Below are 16659 nucleotides of genomic sequence, written 5' to 3' on the forward strand. Positions count from 1 at the left end.
CCTGGTGATGGATGAGGAGATTCCCTCAATGTGTAAAGCATTTTAAGTGTCCAGAAAAGCACTATATAAATGTAAGGAATTATTATTATTAATATTATTATTGGTTATTACTTATTTTCTGAGTTTTTGTCGTCATGAATTCACCTCTGCTAAACTTCATGTTTAAGGATGCATTTATTTGATTTGAGCTGTTGTTTTGAGGTAGAGTGATAAAGAGAGTTCACATTAGGACAATGATAAGGGCACTTGTTTTTCCCTCTTCAGGGTTTATAAGCACAGCTGTTGCCATGACGATTCTATTTCCCACAGATATGCTGGAACAACGTCTCCGGTCACGGAAACAATCTCCGTGCTTTTTCAATTGGGCAGCGAATGTGTCGGTTCGACAAGAGTATCTCAGTGGGACGGCTGAGTGCTTCCTGAACACAAAAACATCTTTTGGAAAGCAAGGTGAGCAGCTGTTGAAGTGCCTTCCATAATGTGTTCAACAAAATTATGCTTGGGTGAGGTTTGTTTTGAAGACAGCAGGGCTTATTTAGTAGAGGCTTAAAGGGATAACTCACCCCAAAATTTAATATTTACTCACTATTTGCTCACTGCTAAGTGGTTCCAAACCGTTGAGATTCTTCTGTTGAATACTGAAGATATTTTGAAGAAACATGAATTAAAAAAAGTGGTTAGCAGTGTCGCTGCAAAGCACAAAAATTGCTGGTTTGAGTCCCTGCTGGGACAGTAGGCATGTTGTATGGACTTTGCATGTTCTCCTAGTGTTGGCGTGGGTTTCCTCAAGGTGCTCTGGTTTCCCCCACAGTCCAAAGGCGCTATAGGTAAATTGAGTACACAAAATTGGTCGGTGTGTGTGTGTGTGTGTGGGGGGTGTGTGTGTGTGTGGACGTTAATATTAACGTCTTAATATTAAGACGTTTACACTGGAAGTGTCATGCGACAATTTGTTTGTAAATATTTGCAGTTTAGATAACTTGTCCTACATTCAACAGTTTGCTTTTCTGGTAAGCTTTAACAAAAAATTACAGCAGTTGCTTATCTTTTTTGCTATTAGAACAGTCTCAGGTGGTTTTTGTTGATTTGTTTGACCATGGTGTGTTGGTTCTCTATCTTCAGCCAAAGCAGAGAGTTCTGGCTGGCTCCTCGATGAATTATTCAGCTCTACTATGACCTGCTGTGGGCTAGTTTTTAAAGTCTCCTGCAACCTTCATTTGCTTTTAGAGACCCGGCAGGTGTTTCTGCGCAAACTGTTTTCTCAAATTGCATTTTTTCTTATGTGATGGTTTTAAAAAATGGTGATATTCTGACATCCATAGAGAGACCAAAAAACAAACAAACCTGGGAATAGTTTCTGCTTACCAGTGTTTATGTAATCTCAAGCATTTGGAGTTCAGAGCCAGGACTTGAACCAGTGACCTTCTGGCTGTGAGGCGACAGTGCTAACCACTGAGCCACAGCGCTGCCCACATTCAGTGTTATAAGTTAGTTTTTCACAAATCTTACCATTCAAGAGCAACTGTTGACCATGTGAAGGCTCTTTGAACATCATGCTTGAACTCAAGGGTGAAATCAATGCTTTGATTGACCAACAACACTGCTCAAACGTTCCCAACATGCATTGCTGCATGAATAAATTCTGTGCATACTTTTATATTGGGGATGCTTTATGAACAATATATGTTGCCGCTGTTACTTGTAGCTTTTTATGTAATATTCAGATGTTTTGTATGTGTATGTATGTGTGTGTGTGTGTGTGTGTGTGTGTGTGTGTGTGTGTGTGTGTGTGTGTGTGTAGTGTAGTGTAGTGTTATGTGTGGTGGTGTTTTATTGCCATCTTTATTGACAACTAGTTGTATTGAATGCTAAGACAAATGCATGAAAGAATTGTCTGTGTACTTTGATATGGGGAAACTTTATACGCAGTATTTGTTGCGGCTGTAGTTTGTGTTATGTGATGTTCAGATGTTGTTTATGTGTGTTGTGGTGTTATTTGTGGTGTTGTATATTGCCACCTTTATAGACAACTAGTTATATCAGTTCAGTATGTTAAGACAATTGATGATTTCCTGTGTTACTGGTATGTTGTGTGGTATCCAGTTGCTGTGAAACTCCGCCATATGTTGCTTTGATTGCTAAATTGTTATTATGAATAATTATTTTTTAATTTGTAAAAGAAAAATCCTATTATATATATATATATGTATGTATGTATGTATGTATGTATGTATGTATGTATGTATATATGTATGTATATATATGTATGTATATTCTAGCTCATCTTTTTCTCTTAGACAGCAGATTGTATTTGGGGTCTCCATGTTCTTTTTTTAGTCCTCAGGAATATCCGAATATTATCTTAAATTGTGCTCCCTGAATTTTATATTCGCTCTGATATATTCTATTTCACAATATGGACGTGGTACTAAAAAAATCTGGAGAAATGTCTGGATGGATGGATGGATGGATGGATGGATGGATGGATGGATGGAAGGATGGACCAAATATTTGGATGGGTAAATGTTTGACTAGACAGACAATATAATGGATGGACAGAAAATATAATGGATGAACAGTTGGATGGATGGATGGACAGACAAAATATTTGGATGGGTAAATGGTTGGATGGACAGACAATATAATTGATGGACAGAAAATATAATGAATAAATGGACGATGGATGGATGGATGGATGGATGGATAAACGGATGGATGGACAAAATATTTGGATGAGTAAATGGTTCAATGAATAGACATTCTAATGGATGAATGGACAGTGGATGAATGGATGGACAAAATATTTGGATGGATAAATGGTTGGATGGTCAGACAATATAATGGATGGACAGAAAATATAATGGATGGATGGATGGATGGACAAAATATTTGGATGAGTAAATGGCTGAATGAACAGACAATATAATGGATGGATTGGTGAACTCTTTTAATCTTCAGGAATATCTGAATATTATCCTAAATTGTGTTCCGTGAATTTTTTATTCGCTCTGATGGTTTTAGGACATTTTGGAGAAATTTGAGTTATACATTATGCTTTAATGTTTGCTGAACTATGAAAGTGCTATCTCTTAGCAGTGACATTTGACTTTTAATTACACTTTTGTGAAAAAATAAGAAGAAATCTTCTTTTCTTTGGAATAATGAGGACAGATTAATTGTGCATCGCCTTTGTGTTCCACTGAAGAAGCAAAGCCACAGATTTGGAATGACACAAGGGGGTATTTTTCTTCCTCAAATTGTAAATTGTCCCTTTAAGTGGCACAATCATTTGCAGGGAATGATTTTTTTTATTGTTGCCCAGAGCTGATTAGTCGTCCTCTGTATGTGTGCTTCGCCCACAGAAAACCTCCACTCTCCTCGATCGCTTTCCTCTTTTATCAGTTCTGCTCTCTGTTGGGGTGGATTGTCTCATATGGTCTTTAAGCCCTGAACACGAAAGCAATCTGCTCAGGCACATCAGATGGCAGGAGGCTTTCCTTTAATAAACACTGTTTGATTGCATAACACAGTATCATTACAAAAAGTTAAGAAATCATTTGAAAACTAAGATGTGTGGACGGATGGTCATTTGGATGATTATATGGATGGATGAATGAGGATGTAGGTGGATATATGGATTAATTGACGGATAGACAGTTATAATATTCTATGGATGGAGGGTCGGCCAGACAGCTGGATGGATGTGCACTTGGTTGGATAGATGGTTAAATAGACAGACACTTGAATGAATGCATGGATGGTCAGACAGTTAAATAAATATATGGATGGTTGGACCAATGGAGACCTAGATAGCTAAATGGATAGATTGATGGACAAACAGATGACCAATAAAGATAGAGACAGTCAACTAGGCAGAAAGATTGTTGGACAATCGATATTACAGTTCAATAGGTATTGATGGTTGCTTGGATGGATGGATGGAAAAGATAGTTGGATGGATAAAGGGTTTGGTGAACAGACAATATAATGGATAATTGGATTGTTGGTCAGCCAGGTGAATGGATGGAAAAGACAGTTGGATGAACAGAAAATATAATGGATAGACGGTTGGTCAGACAGTTGGATAAATAGAGAAAAATATATTTAAATGGGTGGAAGGACAGACAAAATACTGGATGGACAGAAAATATAATAGATGGATGGATGTACAAAATATTTTGATGGGTTAATGGTTGGATGGACAGACAATAAAATGGATGGATGGACAAAATATTTGGATGGTAAATAGTTGGATGGACAGACAATAAAATGGGTCGACAGAAAATATAATGGATGGATGGATGGATGGATGGATGGATGGATTGATGGACGGACAAATTTTTGGATGGATAAATCGTTGGATGGACAGATAATATAATGGATGGATGGACGGATGGATGGACAAAATATTTGGATGGGTAAATGGTTGGATGAACAGAAAATATAATGGATGGATGGACAGTTTGATGGATGGATATTTGGATGGGTTATTGGTTGGATGGACAGACAATATTTTAAATGGACAGAAAATATAACGAATGGATGGACAGTTGGATGAATAGATGGATGGAAGGATGGATGGACAAAATATTTAGATGGGTAAATGGTTGGATAGACAGACAATATAATGGATGAATAGATGGATGGACAATATATGTGGATGGGTAAATGGTTGGATGGACAGAAAATAAAATGGATAGATAGATGGATGGATGGACAAAATATTTGGATGGGTAAATGGTTGGATAAACAGACAATAGAACGGATGAACGATTGGTCGGCCAGATGGATGAATGGATGAATGGATGGATGGATGGATGGATGGATGGATGGATGGAAAAGACAGTTGGATAAATTGTTTGCTGGAAAGAAAATGCAATAGATGGATGGACAGTTGGTCAGACAGTTGGATGGATGAATGGATGGAGAAAATATTTGGATGGATAAATAATTGCATGGACAGAAAATGTAATGGAGGGATGGACAGTTGATCACACAGTTAGGTTGATGGATGCATGGATGGGTGGACAGATAGATGGATGGAGAAATGGAGAGATGGATAGATTGTTGGATGAACAGACAGCTTGCAGGACAGACAAATGGATGGACAAAGTCAAATGGGTAGAAGGATGGAGGCACAAACGGTTATATCCAGATGGATGGAAAGACGGTTGGATTGATGGATGATCTGGAAGACGGATGAATGGAAAGACAGATAGGTAAATGGATGAACGGTTGGATTAAAAGTTGATCTGATAGATGGACTGACAGATGGATTTGCAGACACTGTATTTTTTCAACATTTCTGAGTTTTCAGTAGTAGTAAATTATTGTACTAAAGGTGTTTGGTTCAAATAATATTTGTACTTGGCACTTTGGCATTATGTCTAACTGCATTAATCAAAAAACACTGATTGTTTGAATTCTGTACTAAAATTAATTGTTTAAAAGCAGATAAATGGTTTTAAATCGAAAGTAACTGTTCTGTCCAATTTTTACTGTCCTTGTTGTCGACAATCTTAACAAATCATTTCAGGCCTATAGTGTACATGCAATTATGCAAATATGTACTGTTTGTTTTCATCGCACTGAATGTATTTCCTGAAGGAGTTTTATATGTGATGCCATTAGAAATCCAGGCCAAATCTGCTGTGTTGGGAAGCTAGTTACTGTACACACGTCAAACATTATCAGCACTGTTTAGCTCTCTCAGCTCAGTCATATAAAGTTTATGATATTCAGATGTGAAGATAATAACCCAGCAGTCGTGTCTTCTCTAAGTGTCCTGCTTGGAGTGACAGGACTGCTGTAGATTGACGGCAGAGATGCTGACGTCTGCAGATGCTGATGCAGCTCTTGGCCATCAAACCAGTAGAGGCTTTCCAGCTCTCATCTCATTTAAATTCAACAGAAAAGCAGATTTATTGAGTCCACCTACAGCTTCAACTGGACTTGAACTTTTAGCTGTTTTTACCTGGTCAATTAAAGACAAACCAAATGTTGAGTCATTATTTTCAATTAAATGTAAAAAAATAAAAATAAAAATAACTCAGCTGTTGGGATTTTCCATATTTGATTCAACAGCATAGGTCTCAAACTGGATTCCTAGAGGGCCACAGCTCTGCACAGTTTTGCTCCAACCCTAATCAAGCACAGCTGGTCCAACTAAACAAGCTGTTCAGACTACTATATAGACTATTAAGCAGGTGTGAGTTGGAGGTGGTTGGAGATAAACTATGCAGAGCTGCGGCCCTCCAGGAATTGAGTTTGAGACCCTGGGATTACAGAGTGCATCGTAATAATAATGTACAGTTATCGTTTCATTTGAAAATATCCATATATTATTATTACATGCACTCTAAAAATGCTGGGTTGCTGTAACCCAGCAGTTGAGTTTTTGCATTATTTGACCCAACATTGGCTTACAGCAACTAACAAAAATTTTGTAGTGCATGGTCATAGTTATATAGTTATTTTATAACAGAAAAATAAAAATTCTGCTGTTTTTTATTTATTTATTTATTTTATTGATGAGTGAATTTTCAGTGTTTTCAGTGATGATAACTGTAGTATTTTTCTCCTGGTTTAATTCATGGATTTGTCAGTGAATGTTTTGTCTTTATGATCCACCAAATCATTTGATTTGGGAGTGGGCTGTATGGGGAAAATGCATAAATAAACAAGCTCACTCTCTGGAGCATTGAAACAGGCAGTTTGTGTTGTTGTGTTGAAATCTGTAACTTGGCTCGCAGTGAACTGCCATCAGTCATTGTGTCAGATTAATTCTCACCACACAAACCTCATCAGCCAAGTGTTTCCAGTGAGTAACCACACATGAATAGACCTGTCTTTATGCTTTAGCATCAGCTCTCTCTTCGCGAACCTTTGCCAAACACACATATATGAGTAAAATGATCTTAATTTGTCAAATTAGTCATGTTTAATTTATATTGTAGAAGGTCAATTTTTTTACAATTTACGGTAAGAAACATTTGGGTTTTTTTAAGTTTAAAATGTAGTTTTCCTTATTTTTTTTCCTTCCTTCTGATATTTTTTTAAGAACGGTTTGGCTGTGTCTGAAATTGCCTTCGTCCCTACTATATAGTATGTTAAAAACAGTATTAGACTAGAGTGGTAAGTCTAAATTTATAGTATTCAAAAAACAAGTAGGCAAGAAGTATCTGAATGACCTACTACTTTTGACAAGATTATGTAGTGCGGCTTCACTATAGACCGCCTACTACTCAGTAGGTACTGCAATGGAATTTAAACACTACTCGACCTTTAAAAAAAGTACGTGCTATACAGTATGAATGTGAGCAGTAGAAATGAAATTCGGACATCTGCCATTTTGTCCTGATCACGTGACCTACCCTTGAGTTGCATCGCTTCACTCTCATTCATAAATTCTCTCACAGGGCATCATGGGATAGCGCAGCGTGCATAGAACGTACACTTAAGAATCTTGCCGGAAATCGTATGTCATCCGGGTACTTCTTGCATACTGATTTTTGAATTCTATGAATTCAGACATACTACTCGGCTTGCATACTGATTTTAGCGTACTGTATAGTATGGAATTATGCAATTTCAGACGCAGCCATGGTGAATGTACATGTACCTCTAAATTTCTACTGACATTCATACTATATAGCACATACTTTTCTGATGGTTGTGTAGTAAGTTCAATAAGTTCAAATGTGGTACTTACTCTAGTAGCAGGCGATTTCAGACTCAGCCTTTGTTTTCCAGTCAGTTCATTTTTTTTATTAATTGTTATTGACAGTCATTTTTAAAATATATAAATATTTTTTTTTTTTTGGTTTCAAACTACTGTGTTCTAATTAGTAACAAACTACTGCTATAAACCAGGGGTCTACAAACATTTTCGCTTGAAGGGCCCAAAACCAAACATCATTGAGAGCCGTAGGCCAAATATAAATATACCAAACTATATTACATTAAGGTTGCCATGGGTAATTTAGTTATTATTTAATAATATTTTAAAATAAATAGAAAGCATTACTTTAAATCGTATTTACTAATGCAGTATAACGTTTTACATGATAACCCATTACAAGAAAAACACAATCACATTTATAACACTGCAGTTCAATGCAGATTACATTAGTCAAGCAGAATCTGCCTTTGTCTTGATTTGCTCACTAAAGTCTCTGCACTATCGAGTAACTTTATGTATATTTAAACAAAATCTGATTCATTTACACCATTTATAATTGAAACATTTCATTTCAGTTAGCTTTTAACAATAAAACAAACAAAGAAGACATTCAATTTGAATTGACACTCTTGAAAGGATTCCAATCATTCCCAGATGGGATGACAGGCCAAATTAAAGATTAACACGGGCCAGCTTTGGCCAGCAGACCCTAGTTTGGGCATCTCTGCTATAAACTATTATTATTGTGTTGTTAGGGTTAGAATTACAGTTATTCCACATGCATAAATTAGTTATAAAGTGTTGGTTTCACAAACATAGCTTAAAGGTGCAATAGATGATTAAAAGTCTTTTCAAATCCTGATAGAAATGATTAAGTGGTCCAAATGTATATGCATTTTAAGATTCTGTGGAAAGTGTAGGACCAAGAAAAGAGTCTAATCAAATCAATCAAAACATTTGGTCTAAACATTTCGAATGGCGCTCCTACCTGCTTGTCTAAATATATGATTGGAGACCATGGCGCATGCTGTTTACACAGAAATGATTGCAATAGCATTCAAGGACAGAGAGGAAAATGAAAGACAAACATCAACAACCTACCTTTACTTTTCTAAGTTTGGTGTTGTAATCACTACCAGTACTATAAAGTTTTCTCTCTGGTGAATGTTACGTGATGTAATGTAGTGATGTTGTCTATTCCGTTCATGCGTTCAGGAGGCATGGCTTTGGATGGATATTTGAAGACATACAAAGCATTCCATTCAGAAGGGCTCATCCCTATGCCTTAATCCCTTCGAAGGATTGACCCTCCGAAGTGATGGCTTCGAAGGGATGAAGGGTGTTGGGGTCAAAACACACTTCTGCATCATCTTAATGAGAGGTGAGCCTTTCATCACACTTTTTGTTCTGACGCCCTCACAAAACATGCTTGGAACGTCTAAGGTGCACATTATTTTTTATGTTTGTTATATACTGCAGTTTGTACACTACCTGACAAAAGTCTTGTCGTCGATCCTGTTGTAAGATCCCAAATAATACCTTGACTTCTAGTTGACCATTTGGAAAAGTGGCAGAAGTAGATTTTTCTGATGAATCATCTGTTGAACTGCATCTAAATCGTCACAAATACTGCAGAAGACCTACTGGAACCTGCATGGACCCGAGATTCTCACTGAAATCAGTCAAGTTTGGTGAAGGAAAAATCATGGTTTGGGTTACATTTCAGTATGGGGCGAACGAGAGATCTGCAGAGTAGATGGCAACATCAACAGCCTGAGGTATCAAGACATTTATGCTGCCCATTACATAACAAACCACAGGAGAGGGCAAATTCTTCAGCAGGATAGCGCTCCTGCTCATACTTCAGCCTCCACATCAAAGTTCCTGAAAGCAAAGAAGGTCAAGGTGCTCCAGGACTGGCCAGCCCAGTCACCAGACATGAACATATTTGAGCATGTCCGAGGTAAGATGGAGGCATTGAAAATGAATACAAAGATTCATTGATAGTCCTGTTGACTCTGGAAGTCCTACAAGAACGCTTTCTATGCCATTCCAGATGACTTTTGCCAGGTAGTGTATATATAAAAATAATATTTTATTTATAATTTTTTTACCTTTATATACATTAGACCAGTTGCCTATAGAATAATAATATACATACATACATATATAGGTAAAGTCAAGCTTTCAGTTGTCATTCTGTGTGATCATAAACAACTTCCCTGCACAAAGAACCATGGGTTCCTGAATTCTTCATTCTGAAAGGTCCTTCGAAGTGGCCAGTTTTGAGGGCTTTGGTTTGGAACTACACTTTAATATGGCAGTCATTTTTGTTTTTACTCTGAAATGCATTTCAGAGGGTGATATGTACCAGTAGGGATGGTTTCAGTGCTTCAAGCTCTCCTATTGCACCTTTAAGCCAGGACTAGACTACTAGGTTATTTAGGCCAATGAAACTGCATTACAAAACACATTGCTGTTGTGTTTCAATAGACAAAACCATGTCACTGATGTATTTTAAGATATCTGCAAGTGATTTTCAGTTAAGATGCCTTAAACATGCAATTTAATCTAAGACTAGCCTTAAGCCGTGCATGGGGAACTGGGGGAAGTTTTGCCAATGAATTTACTCCACACAGAGCTGATTATAATCCGCTATATCCATAATGGTTTTATGATTCCTACAGCCCAGTTGTCCTCTTTTTCCTGTCTTCATGCTTGTGTGTGTTTGCAGGAGATGTGGTCTGGCACGACTCACAAACACTTCCTAACTCAAGAGTTTGGCCATGCTGTATTCAGAGGAACCCAGAGAGCCCCAGGCCTTTAAACATGACACACTTCCACATCATTCAGCTCACATCTGCTACTCTGTGACCCCAAATGCATGGTAAACTTTTTTTTTGTCATTGGAAAAAAAAACATTTCAAAATGTCAAGATTTTATATCCAGATTGAAAAGAAAACAGGATTTATGTAAAATAATGCTTTCAGTCTCTGTTTATGTTTTATTTCATTTTATATCTTAATACCTCATGCATATGTATAGATATATATGTAGTATATATATATATATATATATTGGCTCGTTGGTGTTTTTTTCAAGTGGTCTTTTAGCACACTTACATTTTATTATGAGACATTGATCTGCTCAGAGAACATCTGATGTTAACAAAGTCACTTATTTACCTCATTAATCTGGGTTGGTCGTAATATAAATAAATTTTGTGTGTGTGTGTGTGTGTGTATTAGGGATGCAACAATACAGTTAGCTCACGGTTCAATACATACCTTGATTTTTTTAACACTGTTTTCGGTTCGGTTCTCATGGCTTGACACGTTTTTTTTTTTTTCTATAGCCAATAGGAACAGTAAGAGGTTAAAACCCCTTCCCCAGCGCACCCACGAGGACGCACTGAGGCGCTGTTTTTCCACATCAATGTTTATGAATAGATTACACATTACACAGATAAAATGATACCACAAACTGAATAAAAAGCCAAAGTTATAGTTACTAAAATCTAAACAAAGCAAAGAGCACAATCTCATTTGAATTTAAAGCGACACTAAAACACCACACATAAGATCAAAGCCTAATAAGGGCAGCTTCAAAGAATTATAAAACATTATTTGTGTGGTATTTTGAGCTGAAACTTCACAGACACACTCTAGGGACATCAGAGGTTTATTTTACACCTAGTAAAAAGGGACATAATAGGTCACCTTTAAATACTATGCGTCAATTTAATCCATTTACCGGCAAGTTTAAAATCATTTATGATAATAAAATGTGAATACAATCGAGAGAAAATATTTGATCACACTGGAGAAATACAATAGTCAGGCTAATAATGTTTGGAATTCTCTTCGTTTAATGATGATATAATTCATTCATTTATTTTCCTTTGGCTTAGTCTCTTTTCATCAGGGGGTCGCCACAGTGGAATGACCTATCAACTTATCCAGCATATGTTTTACGCTGTGGATGCCCTTCCGGCCACAACACCCATACACTCTCTCATTTCCATGCATACACTAAGGCCAATTAAGTTTAGCCAATTATCCTGTAGACCATTTCAATGTGGCGATGTCATTGGCCCTTGAGCATTTCCTGCTTGTTATCAAACTATTTCTTAACTGTAACAAGAGGCAAATCAAACATAACTTAATGTTAAAACAGCTATCATAACATTATTTATTAACATTTGTCTCTTTTTGGATTCTCGGAAGCTGTAGAAATTAAAAATGTAAAACAGGAAATTTGTTTGGACCATTGGTTTCTTTACATCCCTCAAAAAGGCTGTCTTTGGGCTGTGGGGGAAACCAGAGCACCCGGAGGAAACCCACGCCAACACGGGCTCAACTCCTCACAGAAATGCCAACTGACCCAGCCTGGACTTGAAACGGTGACCTTTTTGCTGTGCGGCAACAGTGCTAACCACTGACCCATCGGGCCGCCCCTATGATGGAATTAATGAATGTAAAAGAGTCATCATTTATATACCTGACTTAACATAACCCGTAAATTGTCATCCTGACAGAAATGCATTTTAGAAGATCAGAGGAAAACAGAGGTCAGTAGGACATGCTATTTTCATCACATATGAAACATGCAGTGAAATGCATGAACTCTCACACATGAGCACATATGCACACACACACACACATACACATACATGCACACGCATTTAATTTGCCTCTCACATCACTGAAATATTAATCTAGTGGTATGATGGGATGTTTTGAGGCAGTCATGCATGCAAAACATGAACAGAGGAGGATTCCTATATTTGCCTCGTATATCTGACTCACGTGATGGAAAAACTCACTCAGCTGAACTGTGCCAGACTCTCAGAGCTCTTCTAACTGCTGCCGCCACATGAAAAACAATGATTCTCAGTGACAATTAAATGTATGAATGTGCGTAAAATTACTTTTACCTTTTACGAAAAGGATTTCCTCAAACAAAACAAAAAAACACACTTGCAACATGTTCTCCCTGTGTTCAATTACTTCTAAGATGAATCTATGAAATATACAACAAAAAGTATGGTAGATGTGGTTATCATGTTTAGCCATACAAATTATGGTCGCCGCATTTGAAGTTTAAGAAATTAGCTTATGTTAACTGATATAATGTCAATATACCCAAATAAAAATGAACTGCTTTATATCTTAATGTAGTGACAATCACCATTGAAATAAATGGAGCCATGTCATAGATAACTGGTCATTACAAGAAGCTTTTCAACAGTAGGATAAATAAACAGACCAGATAACCTCCCCATTAAGACAAGGAATGGCACTAAAATAATGCTAAAAAATAAAAATTGAATTGAATGCAATCCCAAATGTGGTCAGGAAATTCAGGGAATGCAACTTTACAGTTTTTAAGTGTTGCGTATATCTCAAGTAAAAGAAAGAGCGAACATAAGGAACTAACAATATGCCAAAACAAACTGAATTTGAATTGTGTTAATTTGAATTATTGAAAATTGTAATTTAATGAATCTGAATTTTTATATGTCGTTAACAATTTTTTGAATTTGAATTTCTTAATTTGAATGTTGAACATCTGAAATGTAAGACAACTGAACTTTTCAAGGCAGATTTTTCGTATTTTCCAACATCAGATTTTTGGTGTTCTGAGTTCATAGACTGCAGATGTCCACAGTTTGTAAAAATACAGTTTCAAGTTTTAAGATGAAAAAATTCAGAACATCAACAACATAAGAGTTGTTTATTGTTGTACAGTAAGAGTCTATATTGTTGTAAATAGAATACAGGGAAAGCCACTTGAGTTTTCAACATAAGGTTTGTTTTATGTGACCCGAAAATAAAAGCAGCCTTCCCTATACTTAAAGCTAAAATACATATGAGTCTAATTTTACAATAGACTTTATGTAGATAAATTATTATTATTATTTTTTATTTTTTACCTTTTTCAGAAACACCTCAACAAAGCCCCGACTCGTAATCCGTCCATAACTATAAATCAAGCAGACCTGAGTGATTCTTTGACTTTTTGATGATTGTCTATTCTTCCCTGTTGATCACCCCTGACCTACTTTCTGCTGAATCTGAATTTCACAATCTAAATTTTAGGTTTTGAATTGTAAAATATTGAATGTGATTTTCTGAATTTCTTCATCATTTTTTACAAACTGGAAATCTGCAGTCTATGAATTCAGAACACAAAAAAACTGAAGTTTGAAAATGTCTATTAAAAAAAATTCAGCCTTGAAAAATTCAGTTGTCTTCAGTCTTCAGTTGTGTTCAATATTCAAGTTATGAAATTCAAATAAAAAAAAATGAACGGCAAATAAAAATTCTGATTTATTCAAATGCAATTGTCAATAATTCAAATTAACACATTTCAAATACAGATTGTTTTGGCATATTTTTAGCTCTATACTATGACAAGTAAAAACAAAGAGTGAAACAAAGACTTTTCTGAGGAGGTAGTCCTGGAAAAATCAAAAATCAAAGTAAACATCCAGTCGGGTGAGCGCTGGGGAAGTGCTGTGGAAAAAACGTCCAAACAACAGGACACTCACTCATCGTCAGTGCTGGACATAAATACACTGTAAGTAACAAAATAATATGCACACAAATAATTGACAACATACTGACAAACATGAAGAGAAACGTTGTGCTATAAATAGGAAAAGGGAATAAGAGACAGGTGGAACGAATTAGCTCAAATGATCTGCGATCCTATGACTGCTAATATAAGCAGATGAGAGATAATCTGTAACAGAGCTAACAGGAGGAGAGAGCAAAAACTCAAGGTATAGTGACAGTCTATCAAAAAACCTGTTCACTTTCAATGGCCGAAATGTTCCAAAATGAAACTGTATGTTGTTCTAAGTTTATTTGTCAGAATATAAGGCATTGTTTTATTTGTCTCTAGTTTCAGGCCTGCTTGTGATTTGAGACATTTGCGTGTGGATTGAGACGCCGCCACATACAAACAAGTGCAAATGAGATTCATGTGCCGTGACAGAACATGTAAGAGGAAATAGCCCGTTTCTTCATCTGAATAATTTAGGATTTTAGATTCAGAGCAAAATAATGATAAATGTGTGGTGAAATTTCATAAGTTGTTTTGTTGTTGTGAAGGTTTGCCATCGTTCCAGTTTATATCTTTTGAAATAAGAATTAGTAAGAGATGTACTTACATTTATTCTTGCTTGAAAAGCACTTGATTTGTAGGTCACTGACTTTTATTTTCTGAGACTTGCTCTATTATTAAACATAGTATTGACATTCTTACATTTGCTTTGAAACTTTAGCATACAACAAAATTTTTGTATAACTGCTGGATATTGTACGTAGAATATTAAGGATGTATTTGAATCAGTTTTTTTTTTTTTGTAAAAATATGATATTAGATATTCTTCAGGAATGGCGTACCTGCACAAGGACCTTTATTTTCAGCCAGCCAGCCCGATGGCTTTCAGTAAACCGTCTTTCCATTTCAAAATCATAACGTTTAAGATCTGATTTCTTTTTTTTTTTAATCCCTCATTTACCTCATTATTTTAGTCTCTAAATCAAACTGTTTTAAAATAAATAAATAAATAAATAAACATTCATATTAGGCTGATAATATATTTCACAATACGAGTACTTTCAAAACAATATTTAATACAAAACAGCTCATAATGTTTCCATCTCTATCGATCACTCTGGACCGCTAAAACTTCTTTGACAAGCGCCTAAGGGCTGATTTAGGGGCCGATCACACTAAATGCGCTTTTTTCCGTTGAGAGGCGGCTTTTTTGAAAGATTTACTTGCGGTCACGAGCATTAGCACACTGCTTAGGGGCTGATCACACTCAACACGCTTTTTGTGTTATGAGGCGTCTTTTATGAAAGGTTTACTAACGGCCGTGAGCGTTTTGCGAGCTGCTTATTCGCCCTGTGTGCCTCGCGTTTTAACTGCCTGCTGCGCTTCGTGTTTTTGCCATTGCATGCTGTCAACTCTAAATGGAAAAATAGTGTTACGTCAGTAGCGTCTTTTTCATTTTTCAATCAAATAAAAGCAGAGGCGGGGTTTCTATTGAGGTGACAGCATTGTTTGTGTTGTCAAGACGACTACGAATACTTTTAAAGACAGAGGAGAGACTAGTGGTTACTGTTTTGAGTTATCCGAAGCTGTATTATTTATAACAATATAAACCGCAAAACGCACGCACAATAGGCAACTGTTTCAGTCATTGCCTAGTGACATAAGTACACCGCGTCCGGTGTGATCAGCTAATTTATACTTATGCACGCGTACGTTCTGCCGTAGGCTTTGCGCGATCGCATACCCATCGCTGTGGCTGGCGCACACCTCTCAAAACATTTAACTACACGTTGCAAGGATGCGTAGCACAAGCTCTGTGATTGGTCGGCTTGGTGTCACTGACAAGTGTGGGCGGAGCTGAGAGCGTGCAAATTCATTGGAGCTAGTGTTTACAAGTATGGAGTCCCGTGAAGTAGCTTTAGATGGAAACTATTGTTTTGTGTTTACCTTATGATTAAAGTTGTTGCACGTCCGCCAATTCCCGCGTCTGAATGAACATTTTTTAGTTACTTGTACATTAATGTAGCATTCAGAAAAAACAAAACACCCTGCAAAGACACTCGACACTGAGGAACATAAAAACCTCCTGCCAATTAGCGCTTCAGAACTGTGAATATTGCAAAGCAACACAAACAGCACGCAGAAGTATAAATAAGCAGCAATCACTCTCTGTGTAGTATAACCAGGCTTAACAATGTCATCCATAACTACCATCTATTACCAAAACGGTAATGGTTCCAAAATGGTACCAAACTACCATCCATAACGCCCTAAAAACCACTTGTTAAACTCAATCCAAATCAGAAACATCAGGCTGATCAGTAAAAATGGATCAAAACGGCTCCCTAAAAATGTTACTTCAACAGAGAAGGTGTTTTTTTCCCCTTTTATTATTTTTTTTTAGCTCC

General features: G+C 36.6%; 1 protein-coding gene across 1 annotated transcript in view; it reads left to right on the forward strand.

Annotated features, from left to right (window-relative positions):
• LOC101884177 (uncharacterized) overlaps positions 1-10568 on the forward strand; it is a 31889-nt gene extending 21321 nt beyond the window's left edge. Inside the window, exons 7-9 of the mRNA XM_073944222.1 lie at positions 310-450; positions 8897-9062; positions 10416-10568. Coding sequence (XP_073800323.1) covers positions 310-412 — 103 coding nt within the window. The 3' untranslated portion in view covers positions 413-450; positions 8897-9062; positions 10416-10568. The remainder of the gene's footprint in view (positions 1-309; positions 451-8896; positions 9063-10415) is intronic.
• The last annotated feature ends 6091 nt before the right edge of the window (positions 10569-16659 follow it).

Source organism: Danio rerio, chromosome 3 (assembly GCF_049306965.1).
Source record: "Danio rerio strain Tuebingen ecotype United States chromosome 3, GRCz12tu, whole genome shotgun sequence".
NCBI classification, from domain to species: Eukaryota; Metazoa; Chordata; class Actinopteri; order Cypriniformes; family Danionidae; genus Danio; species Danio rerio.